This window comes from Sylvia atricapilla, chromosome 15, assembly GCF_009819655.1.
Source record: "Sylvia atricapilla isolate bSylAtr1 chromosome 15, bSylAtr1.pri, whole genome shotgun sequence".
Taxonomy (NCBI): Eukaryota; Metazoa; Chordata; class Aves; order Passeriformes; family Sylviidae; genus Sylvia; species Sylvia atricapilla.
The window spans coordinates 15,788,550-15,812,049 of record NC_089154.1 but is presented as its reverse complement, the minus strand read 5'-3'; the positions used below and the strand labels follow the sequence as shown (position 1 = coordinate 15,812,049).

At 47.1% G+C, this 23,500-nt stretch overlaps 2 protein-coding genes across 2 annotated transcripts in view; one reads left to right on the top strand and one right to left on the bottom strand.

Annotated features, from left to right (window-relative positions):
- IFT140 (intraflagellar transport 140) overlaps positions 1-4,463 on the top strand; it is a 54,382-nt gene extending 49,919 nt beyond the window's left edge. Inside the window, 18 exon segments of the mRNA XM_066330358.1 lie at positions 423-555; positions 644-787; positions 961-1,089; positions 1,312-1,494; positions 2,075-2,269; positions 2,271-2,282; positions 2,443-2,601; positions 2,603-2,656; positions 2,736-2,750; positions 2,753-2,872; positions 2,874-2,906; position 3,487; positions 3,543-3,652; positions 3,654-3,683; positions 4,241-4,294; positions 4,296-4,346; positions 4,348-4,402; positions 4,405-4,463. Coding sequence (XP_066186455.1) covers positions 423-555; positions 644-787; positions 961-1,089; positions 1,312-1,494; positions 2,075-2,269; positions 2,271-2,282; positions 2,443-2,601; positions 2,603-2,656; positions 2,736-2,750; positions 2,753-2,872; positions 2,874-2,906; position 3,487; positions 3,543-3,652; positions 3,654-3,683; positions 4,241-4,294; positions 4,296-4,346; positions 4,348-4,402; positions 4,405-4,436 — 1,510 coding nt within the window. The 3' untranslated portion in view covers positions 4,437-4,463.
- Positions 4,464-4,649: 186 nt separating this feature from the next.
- On the bottom strand, positions 4,650-23,212 carry TELO2 (telomere maintenance 2). Its single transcript, XM_066330359.1, is given in 22 exon segments — positions 4,650-6,151; positions 9,104-9,219; positions 9,870-9,934; positions 10,427-10,526; positions 11,342-11,433; positions 12,161-12,331; positions 12,846-12,917; positions 13,859-13,975; positions 14,900-14,997; positions 15,192-15,277; positions 15,883-15,993; positions 17,075-17,163; positions 17,885-18,021; positions 19,017-19,158; positions 19,986-20,016; positions 20,018-20,052; positions 20,785-20,852; positions 20,855-20,886; positions 21,255-21,402; positions 21,644-21,712; positions 22,261-22,538; positions 22,908-23,212. Coding segments are annotated over 22 exon segments (2,466 nt in total). The 3' UTR covers positions 4,650-6,047.
- Positions 23,213-23,500: the final 288 nt, after the last annotated feature.

Below are 23,500 nucleotides of genomic sequence, written 5' to 3'. Positions count from 1 at the left end.
GGACAGGGCTGGCCCAGCAGGGCAGGAGGAGGAGGACTCGGCGTTCCAGGGCCCACGAGCAGATGGTGGTAGATTTTCTCAGGACCAGACCCTGTTGGGACAGCAAACTCCTACCACAGCAGCCTGACCGTGTCCTCTCTGATGCAATGCTGGGAGCGAGAGAGAGTGAAGCTGCCCCCAGCCCTGTCCTCATCTCCCCCTCCTGACTCTTGGCCCCCTCTTTGTTTTGGTCAAGCACCCTTACTTAGTCTCCTAGTAACTTACGGGGAAAAAAATTTTAGAGTAAAAAAGGAACAAACCTAACCCCCAACAGTTGGGGTGAGGCATGTGTTCTAAAAAGTGTGTTCAGTTGTTAGTTCAAGCCCTCTATGTAAACCAGCCTCTGGCAGTTCTTGCTGCAGTTAATCCTGTTGCTCTTCCAGGAGCCTGTGGAAGTGGTGGGCACAGTACTTGGAGAGCCAGTCAGACATGGAATCTGCATTAAAGTACTATGCACTAGCTCAGGATTATTTTTCCCTAGTCCGTGTCCACTGCTTTCAAGGCAACATTCAGAAGGTAAAGCAGCCTGCTTCCACATCTTTCCAGAACTGTCATTGCTGGGAGGACATGGACATGAAGTTAAGCTGCACAATTCCCTCTGCAGGCTGCTGAAATAGCAAATGAAACGGGGAATGGGGCAGCCTCCTACCACCTGGCACGGCAGTATGAGAGCCAGGAGGACATCCAGCAGGCCGTGCACTTCTACAGCCGGGCCCAGGCCTTCAACAACGCCATCCGCCTGTGCAAGGTACAGAGAGCTGCCGTGTGCCCACACCTGCACGGGGCTCTCCTGCTGCTGCTGCAAGGTGTTTGTGCCCCTCTCTCCCATAACACACTGCCTGCTCTTGGACAGGCGTGCCACAAGTTGAATTCTGAAATTCATGTGTGCACACCCAGAGCCAAACCTTTTCTTTGGAACAGGCGAATAATTTAGATGATCAGCTGATGAACCTGGCTCTCCTGAGCTCGCCAGAAGACATGATAGAGGCAGCCAGCTATTACGAGGAAAAGGGGGATCAAATGGACAGAGCTGTTATGTTATACCACAAGGTAAATGTTTTTGTTTTTGTTTTTAGTAAAAGCTCCCAAACTTTACACTGAAGCAGTTCCTACAGCAGAGGAATATTAAGTCAGCTGTGGTGCTTACTATATCCTGTTTATTAGTCATTTTTTCATGGTGAGTAATGCTTTATTAAGCCACTCCGGGGCATCCTGTGAACTGGCTCTGGAGTGCTCATTCTAGTCTTTGAAGCCTCATTCCTAATTTTGCAGGCAGGACACTTCTCCAAAGCCCTAGAGCTGGCCTTTTCCACGCAGCAGTTTGGGGCCCTCCAGCTCATTGCTGAGGACCTGGATGAGAAGTCTGACCCGGCCCTGCTCGCCCGCTGCTCTGGCTTCTTCATTGAACACGCCCAGTATGAGAAGGCACTGGAGCTGCTGCTCACGGCCAAGAAGGTGAGCTGAGCCCTCTGGTGCCCTGTGCACAGGTGTGTACCTGCACACAGCCATTCATCAGCCTTGCCAAAATGCTGGGTACCAGACCACGCCTGTGCTCACTGCTCTTTAACGAGCTCCTATGGCTGGCTTTCTTCCACATTTTGCAAGGGTGCTGTAGCCCTTTTCTGGACTACAAGCTTTTGTGTAGCCTACTCAGAATTTGTTCCTATATGGGAAGTACCAAAATATTCAACAAAATCTTTCAGTTTATTTCTATTTGCTGAAAAGTTATTACTGATCATTCCTAACAAACCTGATTTATATATCTGAAAATCTCATGTTCAGACAAAATGGCTGAATCTCTAGTGGCATACTTGTGTGAGAGCAATGCTGTCATGGAAGAATAAACATGTTCTTAGCAAACAAAATAGGACAGTGTGTGCCTGAACAGGGCCTGATGTTGACACAGGTAAATACAGCCCTGTCTTCCAGACAGAGCTCAGCTGCTTGTGTTTGTAGCTGATTTCTCTGGGTTACACCACAAACAAATGTGAGATATCACTGTTTGCAACACCTCATTGTTCTCTTGCTCCATCAGTACCACGAGGCTCTGCAGCTTTGCCTGGAGCAGAACCTGACCATCACCGAGGAGCTGGCGGAGAAGATGACAGTCTCCAAGGAGTCCCAGGATCTCTCTGAGGAGTCCCGGAGGGAGCTGCTGGAGCAAATTGCTGACTGCTGCATGAGACAAGGCAACTACCATGTGGCCACCAAGAAATACACACAAGCAGGAAAACAAATTAAAGGTCAGTCCAGATAGCCTCAAACGAAGGTGTTTTGAGAAGTAAACCTTGAAGCAGACTTCCTTCAGTAACAACCCAGATGAACTTCTGAGCCATCTTCATGGTGTTTTTGCATTCACAGTATTTTCCCTCTCTCCCTCTGTGCCACTCTTTCCCTTGCCAGGCTATGAGGGCATTGCTGAAATCTGGAGATACTGAGAAAATTATCTTCTTTGCGGGAGTTTCCAGACAGAGGGAGATTTACATCATGGCAGCCAACTACCTGCAGTCACTGGATTGGCGTAAAGACGCAAAGATTATTGCCAATATTATCAGCTTCTACAACCAAAGGAGGGGCCCTTGACCTCCTGGCAGGTTTCTATGATGCATGTGCTCAGGTACTGCCCTTCTATGACTGCTGAGGTGTTTGGTTATTGACTCGTGGAGCAAGACCATGTCTCCTATCTCCTCTTGCAGGTAGAAATCGATGAGTAGTCAGAACTATGAAAAAGCGCAGCAGAGCACTGACAGAAGCAATACAAGTGCCTGTCCAAAGCAAAGGCAGAAGCCCTGTGGAACAGGAAAGCAAACTTGGCCACCTGCAGAGCAGGATGAGGTCTGATGAAGCGCTTCATCCATGCTCAAAAGGTGAGCTGCAGCATGGAGAGTACAGAAACTAAGTGACAGAAATATCACATCAGAAGTTGTAACAGCTCCTGAAGTTTAATAAGTAATTTGCAGCTTGCTGGAAAAAAAAAAAAAAAAAAAAAAAAAAAAAAAAGCTGTTGATACATTTTTCTAGGTCAGGCAAACCATAATGTGATTTTTTTAAAGTGCATTAAAACATTGCATTAAAGGTGGAAAGGTAACCTGAAGAGAGAATATAGACCAAGGAAGGTGTAGCCAGAAAGGTGATATCATAAAATCACAGAACCACAGACTGATTTGCTGGGAAGGGACCTTAAAGACCACCTTGTTTCAAAGCTTGCCACAGGCAGGGACACCTTCCGTTATCCCATGTTGTTCCAAGCCCCATCCAACCTGGCCTTGGACACTGCAGGGATTCAAGGGCTGACACAGAATCTCTGGGTAACCTCTGCCAGGGGTGTCCCCACTCTCAAACGGAACAATTCCTTCCCAGTATCCCATCTAACCCTGCCCTCTGGCAGGGAGAAGGCATTGGCCCTTGTCCTGCTCCTCAGGGCCCTTGTCCCCAGTTCCTCTCCAGGGTAAGCTGAATGCTCTCCCTGGGCTTGTGACCCTTCCCTTTTGCTTTTCCTAGAGTTTACCCTGAGGACACTGAAGAAGCAGTCAGACAGTGTGAACTGCTCCTGGCTGAACAGGACTTGGACGATGCCATCCGGCATGGCGATGTCCTGGGATTTCTGGTTCAGGCACTATGCACAAGTGGAAGAATTCCATACAGTAAGGGGAAGTCTTAATTCTTCTTAACCTACAGAACCATACTGTCCACCTGTGAACAGCTTGGTGAAGTGCGGCATCTCACGCAGGAAGATGTTCCATGCTAGGAGCCTAAAATGCACAGCAGGGTGAGGCACAGCTCAGGAGCTTTGTGCATATTTTTTATTCTATGGGAGGAGAATGAGACGGATAAGCTCAGGACACAGAGCATAAATAGTGGTAGATTCTTAAGCATTCTCAGTGATTAAAAGAGAACAGAGGGTCTGTCTGGGTGTGTGCTGCAATAATGCCACCCACACTTTTTGCCGACCTGGCCAGAGAAGAAATGGTAAAGTGGCAGTTATTCGAGGAAATTTGATTCACTCCTTCAGGGCAGATGTGCCACACGCTACTTGAGGCAGGGGCCAGTGCCTGCTGCTCTGATGAAACATGAGGGTGCCAAGTGCACAGTTCCTCCAGCTGATGACTTCACCTCCCATGTGCCAAGCAGAAGAAATAATTTACTGGGCTCCTGTAGGCAGGGGGTGCACCCTCTGCCAGTGATCTCTGCCTTCCTTTAGGCTTATCGCTACCTGGAAGAGATGCAGAACAGAATTCCAGCCTCGACGCTGAGCTAACTACGTGTCCCCACAGACCGTGGAGGCTGTGCACCGAGACGCTGGCGTTTCCCATGGGCCGAGCCCTGGCCTCAGCACACGCTGGCAGCACGGACAACAGGGAGGAGGAGAAGTGGCTGATGAAGTGGAGGACCCCTGACAATGAGACACTTAGCAAATGCAAAGCTGACTTAATTGTCAGCTCATTTATTCCATCATCATTAGGGGGCCCAGATCAGTCAGGTGCTGTTGCCACACAGCTTTTTGGTTATTACCAAGAAATTTATTTTTCCTGCTTGACTGTACAAGCAACAATATTAGAGTTAATATGTTCTCTCAAGCACAGCATACAGCAATTCACATGTACATCATGTTAGAAAGCTGGTTTTAGTATTTTAATAAATTTGAGGCAGAAAAAACCAGTAAGAACTGCATATTGTAACTACACTTTTTTCTCAGTACAAAGAGCTGAATAACTGAGGTGGAAACTGTGAGCTGCCTTTCAAGTACAACTCTGATCTGCTAAGGTGCAGATCTGTGATTCTCTACAAGTGAGACTTCTGAAAACAATACCCATCCCATTTGGGTAGGAGCTTGGTTTAAAAGTCAGACTACACACTCTGGCAGTCTGAAGGCAGTAGTTTTCCCAACAAAAGCTTCTGCGTTTAAATACATCAGAGAGTCATGTAGGGTTAGAGCAACATCTTACAGACATCTGGGGTAAACCTCAGAGTCACAGAATGCCTGGGTTGGAAGGGATCCTGGATGACCCTTAGTCTAACCTCTGCTCAAGTTGGGTCACTCTGAGCACCTGAAACTTCTTTGTTACTGTGAAGCTCCTTCTCCAAAGACCAGTTACATTCAACCCACTCTGTAGTAGTCAGGTCTTGGAGACCAATTCTTCCCTGGCACAAACAGGACTAAGAGAAGTGAAGCTCAACGTAACAACCAAGGTTCTGCTCACCTCTGCCTGTCACCCTGCCCAGGGCTAGTTCTCAGGTCACTCACGTTTCAGCCCCTACACTTCAAATGATTTCTCTTTTTTGTGTTTTGACTTGCTTCAAAACTTGGGATGAACATGAAGTTTCTAAGTTGCTTTCAAAGAAGAAGGGTTGGGGAGATTTTAAGGTCAAAATCTGAACATTATTTATTCTTAAGTAGAAACTTACTTCTGCACTAAGATTAAACAAAAAGAATTCCCTGTCTTATTCTAACCGCAGCCCAGCTCTGGCTCAGGCCTTTCAAGTCCAGCACACTTTCAGCACTTCAGCACAGCTATCCAGTGCTTGCATCCCATCAGCAGTGCCATTTTTTCCACCATGCCACCCCTTCCAGCAGCAGACCAACAGCTGGTCCCCCAGGCTCCTGCTGCTCAGGGGCATGGGAGCCTTCGTAAGGGGCAGTCACAGCAGCAAGGGGCCCTCCACAGCCCTCCTGTTTTTCTGATGAGAAAGCTCTGCGAGGTCTTCCCTGTATTTTTAGCCAAGTGCTCAGAGCTGCCAAGGCTATAAATAGCTGGGGTGGGGGCTGGAGGATGGCAGCTCGCCCACCTTCCTGCATCTGTACACGCTGTACCGGATACCCAGAGCTCACTCACTTGGCCTCCACTACAAAGTCCAGATGTCAAGTCAGGCTCGCTGCCTTGCAGCTCAGCACCCTTCCCCCTTCTTCCTCTCCTCCAGCCAGGTGACTGCTGAAGAGGCCCCAGCAGTGCCCGAAGACATCCAGCTGGCCAGACTACAAGGTAAAGGTCATTTCTGTTACCCTTCAGCTAGGAAGGAACAGCTTCAAGTTTCTTTTTCAGGTTCTCCATCAGCAGCAAGTTCTGCAGGGCCAGCCTTCTGCAGTCCCCATCAGGGTCTTTCTCCATCACATCTGCAAAAGAAGCAGCCACTGTTAACTGGAGAATGGGAAAAAGTGCCCTTAACACTTCTCACTGTTTTATTGACAATCACAGAACTAAACAATAGCGTTTACACCTACAGCTGGGCTGGACATCAGCACTTGCAGGAACTCCATTAGGCTAGAAGGCAGACATGCACAAACTTCATCATGTAAAGCAGCATGAATTCAGCCAAGCCCTGATTACCACAAAGGGTACTGCTCCAGTTTTGTAGGAGAAACAAATAATCAGTTGGTCTGAAACACTATAGAAACTGTCTGACCTTGGATCCCATGGAATAATCTCTGTGCCAGAATTTGTACTTGTCACCTTGAGCTACACAAAAGCTTTGTACAGCTGAGCTACAAGTGTGAATGAAGTCTGCAGTTAGCCATGTACTTTCTCCAAAGTCTGAAGTCTCCACTCTGCCACTCTTGCAATCCAAAATGGTCAGCACTTCTTCCTGAATTTGGGGTCATGGTGCCATTTCAATGGGGAAAGGAGACAGGCCCCAATGTTCAGCATGTTCTCCACTCTGAGAGACCAATCTTCTGATAAACGAGTTCCACAGCATGTAAGGGCAGCATGAGGAGGCTGCTCCCAGCAGCTGTTATTCCAGGGGCCCTTAATGGGCCTGCAAAGTAGCAACCAGGATGCATGCAGGATGTCTGAGCAGGGGAGCCTGGAAGAGCAGGGAGCCTGTGTGAGGATATCCTGTACGCACAAGCAGAGTGCTGGGAGCCTGGCACTGTCAGCCCAAACACATGACTCATGTCACTGGAGCAGGGCTATTTATAATTCCGGGGGAGCTGCACCCTGGTGCTTCCACACTCCCTCTGCAGAAGGCAAAAAGGGAGGTCACAAGGCCGACTGGAACACGTCCAAAAGCTCAGAGTGCTGTTGGTGCTGTTTCTGTTCCATGAGCACGGAGCAAGCACTGCTGGCACTGCAGGGAGGCACAAGGCACCAGAGTGTCCTGCTGGTCCTGACACACACCACACTTACACATGGCACAGCTGCACAGCATTTGCAAGGGGTGGGGAATTCCCTCCAAGGCGACTGCTGAGGAATCAAAAGGATCATTTCCTAGAAGTGTTTAGAAGTGTATTCCCTCTCTCCCCTGGGAAGGATCAGGCTGCTGAACAGCAAGTGCAGCATGACAACTAAGGGCAACGATGGACAAGTCCAAAGCAGATTCTCGCCTCTCTCTGTAGCTGATATGTCCCAAAGCATCCAGTAAGCAGACAGTGCCAGGGCTGCAGCCAACAGGTTGAAGGGCCAACAGTCAGTCATAGGACACCCTACGGCAGTTTGCAGAGGTGATGTAACAACAAACTGAAAGAGGTCTGTGGATTTCTACTAAGCACTTCAAGTATAACATTTCCTATCTCACTGTTCATCACTATGCTTTGGCCACGGCAAGAAAAACACAGATGCTTTAAGCTGAAACCCAGAGTGGCTCAAAGACATAGTAGTCAAGGCTCCCATGCAGGACAGCTCGTCATTCCCAGCTACAGCAGAGCTAATACATGACACCTCTTGCAAATCTTGTCTGGAAGTCATGAAGCAACAGCCAAATCCATGAGCTCAGACCTGTGATTCAGTCACAGAAGCACATGTCTAGTGCCAGACTTGACCTGTCCAAGCAGCAGGGATGGCCCAGTATCTGTGTGCAACTGTTTCCCCATACAATAAATAGCTAAGTCACAGCCCAAGAGGCTGGTGTGTTTCATGAAGCTGCTCTAGAAACCCTTTAAATTGCACTTAAATTGCACCTGACCATATGTGAAGCTGAATTCTTTAAGGCTTCTGAATGACTCCTACAGCAGTTCTCCTTTCTCTGGTATACCCACAGGAGTTATCTTACCCAGTTCTCATTCCCACCAGGAATAACCATGCAGCTTTCATGCAAAAGCAGTAGATGAAAAGACAGGCTTTTACACTACCTACAAGCATGGGAAGATGCTACTATCTTGGTCATCCTCCTCCGCAAAATAACTCACTGAAAACAGATTATGCAAACCCTCATGCTGGAAATACATTCCTTAAAGGCTTCACTTGGTAACAGCAGTGTTAAATGCAGAGACAAGCAGATTCCTGAGAGCACATCATGTCATGGGAAAAGTGAAGTCTTTGGCCCCACATGGCAGCTCCCTTCCTTTCAAAGGGCACAGAGCACCCCAACCCAGCAGGATCAGAGGCCAGCTGGGTCAGCGTTGCTTCCTGCCTGCTCCCTGTGGGAAGCAACTCACCAAGAGTGAGAATGGTGATGGAAACCAGAGAATCACAAGAATCACCCTCAGAACACAGTGAAGGCTTCAGCATTAGCTCTTTTCCCTCCAGCTCACTGCAGTAGCTGAGCACTGATCTGTGCAGCTCCAGCCTGCCAGAACCCACAGGCACAGCTTGTGTTGGCGTAATGTGTGCTGGATACAGCATTCAAAGTGATTTGCTGTTTTTCGTAGCTTTTTCTATCGACAATAGGAAACTAGACACTAGGCCATGCTCCTCTTCCTCCTGTTTTTAGCTCTGACAACAGCCCCCTCATGAGAGCATGGTGTAAACAGGCTGTACAAGCTTTGTGTGTTCCTGCTGGCCAAAGTCACTGCCTGGGTGTGACAGGCAACATGACAACACTTCCTGCAGCTTCATGACGTGGGTGGTTGGCTGCTCAGACAGAGAAAGAAGGCACAGACTATCTTTGGGGATTTTTCTGGGTGGCCTGCGAGGACAGTCAGTTTGTAATGCCATACCCACCTCTTGGCTTATGCCTCAGGTACCTTAGTGCTGCATGCCTACAGCACACGTGGAGCTCTGCTTGCTGATCATGCAGATCTCTGGTGCACGATGCCAGGACATCACTGCTGCCACCACAATTAAAAAGATGCTGCACAAAGACTGCACCACCAACCAGAAAAGCACTGATGCAGCCCACCATGCCTTACCTCCCAGCCAGGACTGAGTCTCCAACAGCTCCTCTGTCATGTCTGCCAGGATCTGTTCCGCTGGGACACTGAGAAGCAGGGAGGAGATACAGGACAAGAGGCCCTGGCGCACGTACCTGTGGGGAAGGACTGCACTGGTTAAGAGCCTGCAGCTTTGTGCTCTGCATTGATTTCCTCACCTCAGGGGCTCCCCACTTTCAAATGGCATGACTTTTGCCATATTCCTGCTGCTTAGGGGTGTAATCTTGCAGTATGCTCCACATACAGAGCTGCTGCCAAGCTGTGCACAGAGTCTAGCACAATTCAGAGTCCTGGACATATCTGAGAGCAAGACAGAAATTGGATGTTTACAGACTTTTGGCTACATGTCTTAATTCCTTTCCAAGACTGAATGATGGAATTTAATCTACAGTTTTCTGAGCTCCCTGAGTAAACACAGATGAAACCATCATATGGACAGGCAGTCAGGAAATTTGTCAGCCTCTCTACAGCTAACAGCTGTACTGCCACACTAGAAGACACCAGCCAAGTTCATATGTTGGGCTGGTATTAAACTCAGTCATAAGAACACACAGCTGGAGGAGAGCACAAAGTAAATTGTGTGCACGGTGCACGCAATTGTGCACACTGTGCATTTTGTGCAAATTGTGCATTAAGTCACTGACACTCTGAGCCAGGTGCTTGTCTTGGACAAGGACAAACCATGACTGCAGAGTGGCTCACAGCTGATCTTTAAAAATGAGAGCATGCAACTAGAGTAACTCACGAGTCTGTGTGGAAGCGCAGCGCCCAAACAAACTCCAGCAGTGCCTTTCCCATTGCTGCCACTGCCTGCAAAAGAGGGTTGTGACAGCACCACTGAACACCATCCACACTGCCATGTGGAACTGGGCCTTGAGACGTACTGCTCATTGAATCACACTACGTCCTGAGCTGGAAGGGACCCACAAGGGTCACAAATCCAACTCTTGCCCTCCACAGGGCACCCCAACAATCCCACCATGTGCCTGGGAGTGTTGTCCAAATACTTTAACAAAGGTCAAGATCAGTGCTACAATTGAATTTATTTTACAGATGGGGAAACTTTGGCAGTGAAGTTGAAATAATGTGCTCAACCCCCCAAAAAAGTTGACAAGCAAAAGATAGTGCAAGGGTGGCTTGAATCCCACGTCTCTTTTCTGACCAGTTCTTCCCAGCCCATTTCACAACTTCTCAGCCCACTCCAACTGCTGCCAGTCTCAGTGCAGCAAGCCCTGAAGCTGTTCCAGAAGGCACCTCAAGTTCCCAGGCTGGAAGTCACCCCTGCTCTCTGCCCTTCCTTACCACAGTGTTGACAGCCAAGTACATCAGGACTGCTAAAGTGTGAACCAGTCTTCCAAGGACTAAGTGATCTTCCCCCAGAAGATCAAATGTTGTTAAAGGCCTGCAAGTGCAAGACACAGAGTTGTGTAGCATGAGAAGACTGATCAGTACCTCTTTGGAACAGTCAGGAGGTTTTGCAGGGGAAATTGTCCCCAAAAGCCTGAATCCCTATAACAGCAGTCATTATACAGGCACTACCAGGTTAATAGAGATAAGAGCTGTTTGCTCTCCTCTCTTCTCCCAGGGCACTATTCTCTACTCATACAGCAGGTATCACACATTCTACCAACAGTCTTTACTTGGAAAGACCTAGAGGCAAAAGCTGCCCCCACTGCCATACCATTACAACTGGTATTACAATAATCTTTGTTATCATGGAACTGATTACTCAGCCTTCCTTAGGTTCACAAAGACTTAAAGGAACACAATAAACTGTGTCCTATGTCCTATACTGTGGCCTCAAAGATCAGTACAGGTGATAAGCCCAACTTGAGACAGTTAACTTTGGTTTAGGATTGCAGTCTGAGCTCTGTGGTTTGCGTGAACCTCCCACAGCAGAGGCTCAGCCAAGACAACTGGTGTGGTACTGCCAGAATTACTTGTCTGTGTACCTGCTGATGGATCCTCACTTCTTCAGGGTCCTACATATTCCTGCCACACAAGACTTCAAAGGGTAAATCCAAGAGACCACAACCCTCTCCTTCCCAAGCTTTGTGAAGGACCCAAGGGTCAGTGTGGTGTCACTGGGCTCCTGCACAGCTCCTAGGCTGTGAAGCCTGCTGCTCTAAGGCAAGCAGGACAAGCAGAAAGGTTCACTCTGGCAGTTGCCATGCCCACATCCCACATCCTATTGAATCCTAAGGTGTTCACACTCACCTGTCAAAGTGCTGGATCAATGGGAAAAAGAAATACCCAGCAACAGAATTGAACTTGTTTGGGTGGGAAGCCAGTTCCACCTGAGACTGACCCTGCACAAGAGAAAAATGAAGTGTAGGCACAAGATACAGCACCCAGCTCTTCCACTTCACTGGACATTGTCAAGACTACAGATTTCTTGCAGCCAGCCCATTGTCAACCACTGCTTGTACACCACAGCTACCAGCTTCCTGACTGGATTCTCACTTCCCACTTCGGATCTTCTCCACATCTAAACATTTCAATACAATATACCTATTGCATATAATAGTAGTGCTCAGTTAGATATAAGGAAAAAGAACACCAAGAGATAAAGCAGTTTTGGAAGGCAACCTCTCCACGCTGAACCACAGGGGAATTCGGGAAACTAGGAAACTGGCATCAGTTCATCTCCCTGGAAAACAGGAAGGCTGAGACAGTGGAGTCCAGAGGCAGCTAGTCTGATGGAGGCCCTGGGATCTGTGAGGTGCAGTCACAGCTCCCTGCAGTGGCCACACAGGCTCAGAACAAGCACAGAACAACAATTATCCTTCAAAGTCGGGTAAGGGATTTCAGGTTTATCTTCCTCTCCGTGCTGGGAGAGTTGGTAGTCTGCACCAAAAAACTCAGACTCCAAATACATATTGTAACTTCATTGTAACTTCAAATATGTATTTATCTGACTTTCCTTTGGATTGGGTCCACTTCCACAGGTATTTTACTCTTTCCAGACAGAATTTACAGCAACTCCAAGTGTCCCTATTTTTGGTGGATTTAACATTAGTTTGCTTCTGGTCTCACCGTATTAAATCTCCGAGTCTTGCTTTTGATCCTCTCATCAACAATTGTTCTCCAGTCCTTAGAGCTGTCACTTCCCAGAGGGAGCTGGATACAAGGCTTTTGGGCATTAGAATGCTTGGTCTTCCCATGGAATTTGGGACAGGACAGTTCCTGAGCTGCCAAAACCAATACCTAGATAAAACAGAGAGGTTCAGTTAAAAATGGGTAATCCCTAGGGAACAACAACAGCATCACCTGCATCCAAACTGACAGAAGCAACAAGGCAGAAAGGCACAACAGTTTTAGAGTGAAGAACAGCAGGAAATTGACCTCCAACAGCCAGTGGCTGAGGTAATGACCAAGCTCTTGGTCACTTAGCCCTAAAACAGAGCAGGGGCTCCTTCTTCAGACACGGGTATGGAAGGAGTCACAGACAGATTACTGTCCTTCACAAAGGGAAGATAATGTGAAAGTAACCAGTGGCTTCTCCCAGGCAAATGCCCAACACATGCTCTGCATTCTGTGTGGAGGGAGCCCTGTTGGGTGGAGTGTAGCAGGGTTAGGAACAAGAGGAATGCCAGACACAAATATTGATGTAAGAGATTCCCATGTCTCTGCCTTCTCCCATGAGGAATAAAAGGTAATCCTGTTACACCTCAGCATTGGTGCAAGAGACAGAAGGAAAGGGCAAAGTGAGAGCACTCACATCCAGGATGTCCATGCGCTGACGGAGACTGTAGTTCAGAGAGTAGAACTGGGAGGTCAAGTACTTTGCAACCTGAAAAATCAGGGTACAATGAACACAGACCCAAACTAGAAACAGCCTTCCCATTAACTCTAAAAGCATTTAATTTCATAGGTTTTGCTTCCTGTTAGGTAACAGCAAGCCTCCAAGAGAAGGAAGGAAACACACACTGTAAATAGGAAATTCGGACACTTCCACTTTTAGATTCTCCCAAAAGAATTAAATGACAGATGAGACTGCATCATTCTTCTCTCCTTCCTAGGCAGAGGTACCCAAATAACTACCACAGCAGCTAGGAGACCTCACTGTGGCCTTTCAGAACTTAAAGAGCATCATAGGAAAGATGGAGGGAGGCCTTCTGCTGGGGCCTGGCTAGCACGAATGTTAAGGGTCATAAACTGCCAGAGGATACATCTAGATTGGGTATTAGGAAGAAATTGTTCCTGTGAGGATGGAGAGGCCCTGGCACAGGGTGCCCAGAGAGGCTGTGGCTGCCCCTGGATCCCTGGAAGTGTCCAAGGCCAGGATGGACAGGGCTTGGAGCACCCTGGGGTAGTGGAAGGTGTTCTTGCCTATGGCAGGGGGTAGGAATGAAATGGGCTTTAAAGATCATTTCCCACCCAAAGCAGCCTGTGATTCCCTGATTACAGTCACCAGTCAGGTCTGTGAAAGCCCTTTGTGCCTCAGCTTCCCTCTACGTGAAACCCTTTGGTACAAGTCCTTATGTGATCTGCCTTGTCAAGTACACTCAAACCAGAAGCCTCCAAACAGCTCCTCCAGTCTGACAGGGCTTTCTTTTTCCGATTGGTTCAGTCACTCCTTGTAGATTTTTCAGGAGCATCAATGTGGTTAGACCTGAACTACCTGTTCTACCACACTGACAGCTCCCTCTATCAAATGAGAAAGAGACTTCAGCTGCTTCAATTTTTGCCTGTGCCTCAACTGGAGGGAGGAAAATAGTAGGAGGAACTCACAGGTATGGGGTCTGTGGTTAAAACAGCTACTTGAGCTCTCTGACGGAGTTCCACAAAGCCTTCAATGCAGGTCTTCTCCTCCAGATGCAATAATATTTTTGCCAGCTCCACACTAACCTGATTGAAATATGAAAAAAAGAAATCAAAACCTTGACAGTGTTTGGGTTTTTTCCTCATAGGAATTATGGACCACTTCTAATGTTTAAACAAAGACAAGGAGGTATTTTGTTAGGATAAGGAGGCAATATGTCCATTCCTTAGGAGGAAGAGAAAACACAAATGCCAAATGCCATCAGACTTATTTCTCAAAACCCTGAACAGATCCTCCATCTGACAATTCTCTATCCACATTTCACTTGGGCTTTCTGGAGAAGTGGTAGCATGATGACACAGAATGAACTGTCACTGTAATGGATGGGTTAAAGGGTACAGTAGCATAGCCCTTCTCTTTCTCAGCTGGTGTCTCTACACTTTCAAGTGATCACTAAGAGGTAGTGGCGAGCACTCTTTGCAGTGACCTCATCCCAGGTTCCTCTCCCCTGAGCTTTTCATCTTGACCAGTACAATCCAACTACTCTTTCCACAAGACATTATGCTTGTACAAGCAAATAGGGGAAGTTCATTTGATTTTGCCCCCGTTTTCATTGGGGAATAACAATTAAATTGAATTTCAGTTCAAAATCCAAAATGGCTGCTCTGTAATCTGCATTTCTAGTGTTCCTCCAGCACAGTACACAGCATGGAGCTTCCTCACACTGGCAAGCAGTACCTGTAGGATGTTTTGTTTTGGGCACTGGAGCTGTAAGAAGGCAGGGTGCTGCCAGCACTTTTGCTGCTTCTCTGTTCCACTGTGCTCTACAGCCTCACCTTCAAGGCAACTATTTCCTTCTACTTCCAAGCTGAAAGCTTGTGAACGTGTACCTTGAACCCAGCTACACATTAGCCTGGCCTGTTCCACTGGCATGTTTAGTCTCCTCATGACTAAAAGTGATAGGCCCTCTAACACTACAGCTCTCTTGTAACTAGATCATAATACTTCACTTCTCTTGTGGCTGCTGGATTCTTCCGAACCAAGCTCTCAAGGGCCTTGACTGTAGCTTCCCACTTGTCCACATCTTCAGATCTTGATCCAGTCAGAACTGAAATCAAAGGACAAACAAAATTCCTTCTGCCAATCATTTCTCTTGGCACAGACACTCAGCATGACCAGCTTAGAAACTAAACTGAAATTACTCAAAGATTCTTCAAATTAGATCAGAAAAACCAAACCTACAGCGTTCACTCTCCCAAGCTCAGTAAGAAACAGAGAAAGGCTCAGTCAAAAATCTCATACCTTCAATACAGTCTCGGATATACAGAGGAGCCTTCATTTTTAGCTCTTTATCCTCAGATATGTCGTAAGGGATGAGGTCATCATCACTACAAGAAATAAAGGCAGGGGTTAGTTTATGGGGTGCAGATGTTCTTGCTTTCCCCAGACAGCCACACAAAGAGAAAGAACCAGCATATAACTGTCATAACCATGTCACTCCTGTGTCACTGCTGACGCCTGGCCTGAGAGGGATCCTGGGCAGTTCTAAGGAAAGAGCACTTCTGGGACCAGATCTAGAACTGGATCTCCTGGCCAAGTACCAGGAGGAGTTAGCTGACCAAGACACTAGAAACTGACTCTTGAGATTTCATTATAGATTTATACATTTACACACATACATGATACATACATACATATTAACGTATATACATTCATATATTTCTTTATACAGTGACAGAATAAAACAGGTCCACTATTAAAATGGGTAAATACATTCACAATTTCCAGGAAATATATATCTAAGTCAAATGGAACAAATACAGTGGTTGCACACAATGCACATCTTGCCTAATTTATTGACTAATGCCATTTCCTACACAAAGCCCTGCTCTGCTGCAAACCACGCTGCTGAACAAAGTCAGAAATCACAACTGCCAAGAAATGCAGGTACTGACATTTATTTTCCATTTCCTCCCTATTTATTGCCCCATACCTGTCAAGCTCAGCATCTGACTCCTCATCTGGCATCACAGGGGCTGCTGTATGGGTTTTCTCATCACTCTCTGGTACCAATGGCAGTGCAGCACTTGCTTTCTCACTCCTGCTGAGAGGAAAAATAAGTTTTAAAATGGATACAGTAATAGTTCTTACATGGAAGAAACTACTCACCCTACCAACCCCTGCTGCCTAAATAGAACAGCAGATAATTATTCCTGCTGCAGTTTCACACCCAACTTGGCTAACACAAAGAACAAAGTACTGGGAAGAAGAATGGAATGAGGGGAGAAAAGAAGCAGAATCTTCTAACAGAAGAGCAATGGATAAAAAATTTGAACTGGCTAACTTTCTGCTCCCCTGCACAATACCTGAGACTGCTAAGGAAAGACTCAATAACCAGATCTGAAACTGTGAATGAAACTGAATTGAGAGCAGGTTTAGATTGGGTATTAGGAAGAAATTGTTCCCTGTGAGGGTGGTGAGGCCCTGGCACAGGCTGCCCAGAGAAGTTGTGGGTGCCCCATCCCTGCAAGTTCAAGGCCATTTTTAACCATTGCTAGATCTTGCACAGGATGAATACAACAGCTGAGAATATTCTTCTGTCTCTACCTATTTCTGTGGACTTTGGCATTGTCCTTTCATCTCGGTGATTCTCATTTCTCTAACAGCTGTCTATGCTGATCATGTCCCTACAATGGCAGCAGTAAATCTTTTGTACTTCCCTGGAGTGCTGCACAGCTTCATCTGCTAATAACAAAGTGCTTCACTCCTCTGCTGACCAAACAGTGCTTCCAAGAGCCTCAGCAGATGCTCTGGAAGTGAAGAGCACTGAAGAGCCAGTCTTCAGAGTGACAGACACAGCAGATTTTTGTCAGGGGTCAGTGGGCTAGGGGCATACAGCAGAAATACCAGATTTCCAAGAAGCAAAAAGAAATGCCCATTTGATTCTACCCCAGTGCACACAAGACCCCTACACCACAGTTCCACCACATGCAGCTATCAACAGGACATTTTGATACACACTACCAATTGAATCATGAATGTAATTAAATCACACTGTGAGAAAGTGGTGCATTATGATGTTTAAGAATACATAAAACATCTTGAATACTACATATAGTTCTTGTGTGTAATGGGAATAAGGCATAGAGAAGGGCAAAAAGACAGCATGAATAGCAATAACTTACTCATCATCTGGAAGGCTGGGGACAACAGAGAATGATGGAGTCTGCACCAGTAGGGACTTCAATTCTCTTGTTTCATCATCCTCTTCGTACTAGACATTCAGAATAACTGTTGCTGCAGTCTGTTACTTACTTCAAATATGCCCAGCATTCAACATTTCACCCTTGTACTGCCCACGGACTAAATTATGAGCAGATGAACCCTCACCAATCCTGTTCCAACTCCTGTGCTGACAGCAGTAGGCAGCTATAATCTTTCTCCTCATATTTAAGAGTAGTACCTGATGACACCTTGTCTGAATGTTATTTCCATTTTTCAAATATTTAATAAGTGGCAATGTGACAGGAGGAATGTGGCAGGCTTTTAAAGAATTAATGTGATTTAATCAGGTAAGCCACAGAAATTCTACTGTCAAGAGCAGAGCAATTATCTCCATGTCAGTCTTGAAAATCCCAGCTCATAACAGGTCTTCCCACCATGTCAGGGGGACTGAATGCTCACCACCACTTCAGATTTGAAGCTCCCTCTCAACTCCCACGAATCAGATTCTGATTCCCTCATGCAATATGATAAACTTTAATTACAAAGTTTATCCCAACCTCTGCCAGCAGATTGCACTCCTGAAGTAACTCTCAGCCACCTGACCATTACAACTGTTTTTGTTGTAAAGAGATTCTCTCTTTTTGAAGGTGTGACTGCCTCTCCTCATTTCCAGATAAAAAAAGTGCTATAATGACCTGGATTATCTGGTTTAAAGCTTTTACTTCCTCTAAGCCCAGCACAGCAGTCATAAATTTCACTGAAACCTTCACCTCAAACTTCAGGACAGGCCCCTCAGTGTTTATTTTCAGGCTGATGCTCTCTGCCACCACCATGCCCAGACGCTGTATTTGTGGCAGACTGCTGTCCAAGTGGCATTTCATGCCCTCCATCATGCTCATCAGAAGCTCTGAAACAAACAACCAGCAAACAGCACACGTTTGAAATTCTGAAACAGTGACAGAAACAAACACCCATCTTTTTGTGCTTCCCTGAGGGCAGCTTTAGCCCCTCACCACCGAGTAATGGACAGAAAGGGTCCATGAACTGCAGCTTCCCTCCCTGCAGTGTCAGTGCTGCTCTTCAGCATCAGCACAGCAAACCCTTCCAGGGGGTAGAAAGGCAACAAAACATTACAATATATTCTGAATTTGCAATATTTTGGCTTTCACTTAAAAAGAGAAAAGGTCAGTAAGTCAAGTCAATCTTTAATTTGGTTTTAGAGCACTTCAGAGTCACTTAAATAAATGTCATGTTTTGCAGACATTACAAGTTCTGACCAGTACAACAATCACAGAGACAGATATTTGCCTAACTTTGGATAAGTACAACAGGCAGATAACACAAGTATTTCTCAGCCCTCAGGGCATTCATCAGGCAGGCTTACTGCTGTTTGACTGACCTCCTTCATTTCAGAAAGCTTCTATTTTCCACAGCTGTCAGGCAAAAAACTGACTATAAAACTACAGAACTGGTAATACGTATGAGGTCATTTACTCACTTAAAGAACAATTAATTCTAAAATAAACAGATGAGCAAGTCTTGAAGTGAACCTTCACATCCCCCATAAGTCACACACAGAAGTAATTCTGGACATTATAGATTTTTTTTTTTTTAAATTGCAACAGAAACAGAGTTTCCTGTGGCAAAACTTCAGGGTTTTTAAACCACTGCTCAGATAAGAACCTTAAGGCAAAGATAGGCTGCCTTCAATTCCTTACCCTAAAGTTATGCACTTGGAATTCTATCATATTGGTGCTAAAGAGGATTTCAGCAGGTTACCCCACTTGGCAAGGCGAAAATGGGACAATTCTGCTTATCCACAGATCAAAACAAGGTATTTTTCTACTCATAGTAAGACTCTCTGCTGAACAAATCTAAGCCCTGCTTCTCACATAGTCTCACCTTGTCTGCAGCTCTCAATTTCAGGCTCCTTCAGGTGGGAGAGGCAGATGAGGATGGCCTTGCTAATGTACAGCTGCTGCTCAGCTGGGGAGTGCTTCACAGCACTGCTGCTGCTCCAGGTCTCCAACAGCTCCTGCAGCACCTAAATCAGAGAACTCAGGCTGTCCTGAAATGGGTCTTTTCTATACAGAGGTATTTTTGAATCACATTTTTACTCTCCCTACAAAGCAAGTAAAAAAAGACAAATTTTGTATTTCATGGCCCAAAATGCACTGTGTTTGAGAACCCAAGAACTGCACTTCTATTTAAGATATTGTAAATATAATGGGTTTCTAAATTTAAAAGTGATGTTTATTTCTCCTTAATAATCTGCAAAGCAATATTATTATTATCAAAACCCAGTTTGATATAAGGTTTTATCTGTGTTTAGTAGTATTTTAGATAACTGTCAGTACTTCCAGATCATTTAGAACATTTGATAAATGGTAAGGATTTCCAGATACACAGATTTCATAGAAGTTTCATCCCACTGCCGAGTTAGGAGGCAAAATATCTGCCATCCCCACTGAGGAAAATGTGCATGAGAAAGGTTCTGAAACATCAACCATTTGGTAAACAGACAACTGTCCACCAACTTGACTCCTTGTTGCCATGTGCCCAGCCTCATAAACAAGGTGACTAAGGAAGCTGAGGACAGAGCACATGGGATATTTGTCAGAACCCAAGCATCACTAGTTTTGCTACAATTTACCAGTTAAAAAATTCATTTACCAATGAAAAATTAATGCCAGCAGTGCAGAAAGCTTTAAGTTCATTTATCACAGTTCACTTGTGATATGCTGGGCTTCCTTCACTCTCTGAACAGCAACCAGAAGAGTCTGAGAGGAGCACCAAAACTGTGCACCCCAGACACACCGCAGAGCAGAATGTTCCCATGTGAACAGCTCCTCATAGGCTCAGTGACCTCACCCTGAGCAGCAAGGTGCGCCGGAGCCGTCCAGGGACAGGTACCAAGGAGGTTCGGCAGCACTGCCGTCTGCAAGGAAAACCACAGCAACTGCTTCAGCTGGGCATGAGCTGTCATCCGCAAGGACAGAGTGTCCTGGCTTTACTTTACTGCATTAAACTTCATTCTGAGGACTGGGTTGACAACATTCAGAGGCAGAAAAGTAAACAAAATTTAAAAAAGCAGAAAGCACACATATGTAGTTGTTGGTGAATACATGGAAAACCACGGCAGAACTACAGTACAGTATTTCACCAACAAAACCAGTCACAGGCAAACACAGCACTTATGAAGTCTAAACAACATCTCTCACAACAGTATCACAAGCCACAGTACAGTTCCTAACACCCTGTGACAAACTTAGGTGCACAGGAAAAAACCCAGTGGTCCTCATCTCATGTCTTTCATCTAATTCTTACCCCCGAGGGTGGATCCTGCTGTTTCAATCTCCTCTTTCAGATTCTAAAATAACTAAATGCCTTCAGCTCCCCAGAATTCTGATACTCCGTGCAAATAATCACTTGGTTCCAGAGGAGTATAGTATTTCCACTAATCAACCATTAACCCTGAGGGAGCACATGAATCCCATGATTTAAAGCTACTGTTCACCACAGTCTGTTACACTCTGCTGTCAGTGAACAGCTGCACAAATGTGGGGAGACTGAGGGCTCATTTTTGAATGAAGAGTTAAACCTTACTCAGGAAGAGTAAGAGCTCAGCTAAAACCACACAGGTGACCAGGGAAAACCACAGAGTCCTCACCGGTGGGCCAGACTGCAAGAGCAGTATCTTCTGTGTCACCACAAACTGAGCCTTCTTGTTCTTCACACTAGGTTCCCCAGCAATCTGGACAAGACATCTGCCCTAACAAGACAACACAAAACATCAGGAATCCGTGTTATTGCGTCGTGCTGCTCCTAATCATAGGAAAATCCGAGAGCAGCTATTTGCAACCAAGTCTCTAGAATACTTCTAAACTCAGAAAGTGAGCCAGGAATGGCAAAGAATGCTTTTGCTTGTCTTTCCACTGCATGTCATGATACAGATACTTAAGAAATGGTGTAAGTTCTCCCTAAGAGGCAACAATCAACTACTTTATCCCTTGAGTCTTTTAGGAAATGGCAGTGTAAAAAACCACCTACACAAACATAGCACTTTCAGAGACTGATTCTGCAAGTATTTGTGACAACTTCTGCCTTTGCTGTGGATCAGGGAAAAAGCAGAGTTCTTACCCGGGTGCCCTCTGCACAAAACCAAGGACCACTGCTTCCATCCAGCGCTCTGGCACACATTCCAGCAGCCGCCAGCATATCCTCTGCCAGATGCAGTCTGACTTAGTCAGGTCTGTCAGCCGGGGCACCAGAACTCCCAGGATTTCCTCTGAAGCACAGGAGAAAACACATAAATCTGTATATGTAAATAAATCTGTATCATAAATCTGTATCTGTAAATACCACAGATGGCAGGACTGGTACAGTGGCACTTGACCCTGACCTGAGAATTTCAAGATCTTCACAACATGAAAAAAATATATGGTACAGTTTGCAGTTCTAAATTGCTCCTGCAGTAGAAATACTACCAGAACCACGGAATCATTTAAACAACATAGTAAAACACTCACTTTGCCTTCCATGAATGCACACCTTCCCCAGGACATGAGAAACAAAAGAGATGGAGCAGTCCAAGCCACCTGGGATAAAACAGACATAAGCTTAAACAAAGATGGCACCAGCATCCTCCAACCAACCTTCAGGAGGAGGTGCAGAGATTTCCACGAGTGCTGAACTCTGAAAACACATTAACTTTTTCTCTTCAAGCATCATCTCTCCCTCCACCACCTGCCTTCAGGCACAAACCAGCATTCAGTATTTTTTACAGTGATAAGCAGAAGGCTGAAGCATCTCGGTCTCACTCTCTGGTAGCAATGCTACTGTTTGATTCAGTATCACTCATCTCCCAAACAATTCGTTCAGCACACATCAAGTGACTATAACTAAGCTTTAGCAACAGACAATGCCATTTAATTGCTTGGAGGATTGCTGCTTTCAGTGGATTCTAAAAGGCCTCAGCTATCTTCCTCATTCCTGGGACTTTATGCTTTTAGGATAGCCTGAAGGAGAAACGTGAGGCTCTGCAAGACTAATCATCTGTATTTCAAGCAGCAGTCGTGGGGTCCCATGCACAAAACACTTTTTCAGAAAACACAACCCTACAGTACAGTCATCCTTGCAGCCTTACCCCGCAGAGAGTCAGAGATCTTCTCTAGCACCTGGAGAACTGCATCACCCAGGAGAGGGAAATAGTTCTGTGGGAAGAACACGGCTGGGTTGTTCCCCTGGAGTTTGTTGCTGACGTGCTCAGGCAAACACACGATCTTGCTGAGCAGGGCGTCCTGCAGCTCGGGGCAGCCGGGCTGTGCCTGCTGCTGACACAGCTCCCACAGCAGTGCCGACAGCCGGCCCTCCCGCAGGAACTGCTCCAGGACCGCGGCTACCTCCCTCGGGGCAAGGCCAGAGCTGCAACACAACAACGGTTAGTTCCTGCCTCTTTTAAATGGGAAAATAAGATTGGCATGCTACTGCTTTTCTGCTGTGGTATCACCACTGAAACGCCTCTGCTCTGTTACACTGGATTAAAAAAAATTATCAAATTAGAGCGGTTTTAATATCTTTTTTATCTACAGCTTCCTCGGCTCCAAACATTCATGACTTTCAACAACCACAACTGGAACAGCTCTGTGACTGTCGGGACGCGGCATCGTGTGGCACTCGGGGCGGGACGGGGGCTGCCGCGCTCAGCAGCATCTCCGTGCCCCCGGCGGAAAGGCAGCCCAGAGACCTCTGCAGCCCTGCGGATCCCCGCCCGCCCCGGGGAGCAGTACTGACCCCGCGGAGCCAAGGGCCTCCAGCAACACGCAGAGCACGAGGCCGGGCGGGCCCTCCAGGAAGCAGCGCTGCCACACGCCCTCGGGCAGCGCCGCGCCGGGCGCCCGGGCCAGGCTGCGCAGGAAGGCGCCGAACAGCGCCCGCTCCCGCTCCCCGAGGGCGGACGGGCCGCCCACGGCCGCCAGAGAGGTGCGCACCGCGCCCAGCGCCGCCGCCAGCCCCTCCCCGGCGCCGGCCCGGCCCAGAGCCGCCACGGCCTCCCGCAGGACGGGCTCCAGCCCCGGCCCCGGCCGCGCCGCCGCCATCGCGCGGAGGGAATCACGCAGCGGCCCCGCTCCCGCCCACGCTGCGCGGCGGCCAATGAGCGGCGGCCAGTGAGCGAGCGGCGGCCAATGAGCAGCGGCCAGTGAGCGAGCGGCGGCCAGTGAGCGAGCGGTGGCCTATGAGCGGCGGCCAGTGAGCGAGCGGTGGCCAATGAGCGGCGGCCAGTGAGCGAGCGGCGGCCAATGAGCAGCGGCCAGTGAGCGAGCGGTGGCCAATGAGCGGGGGCCAGTGAGCGAGCGGCGGCCAATGAGCGGGGGCCAGTGAGCGAG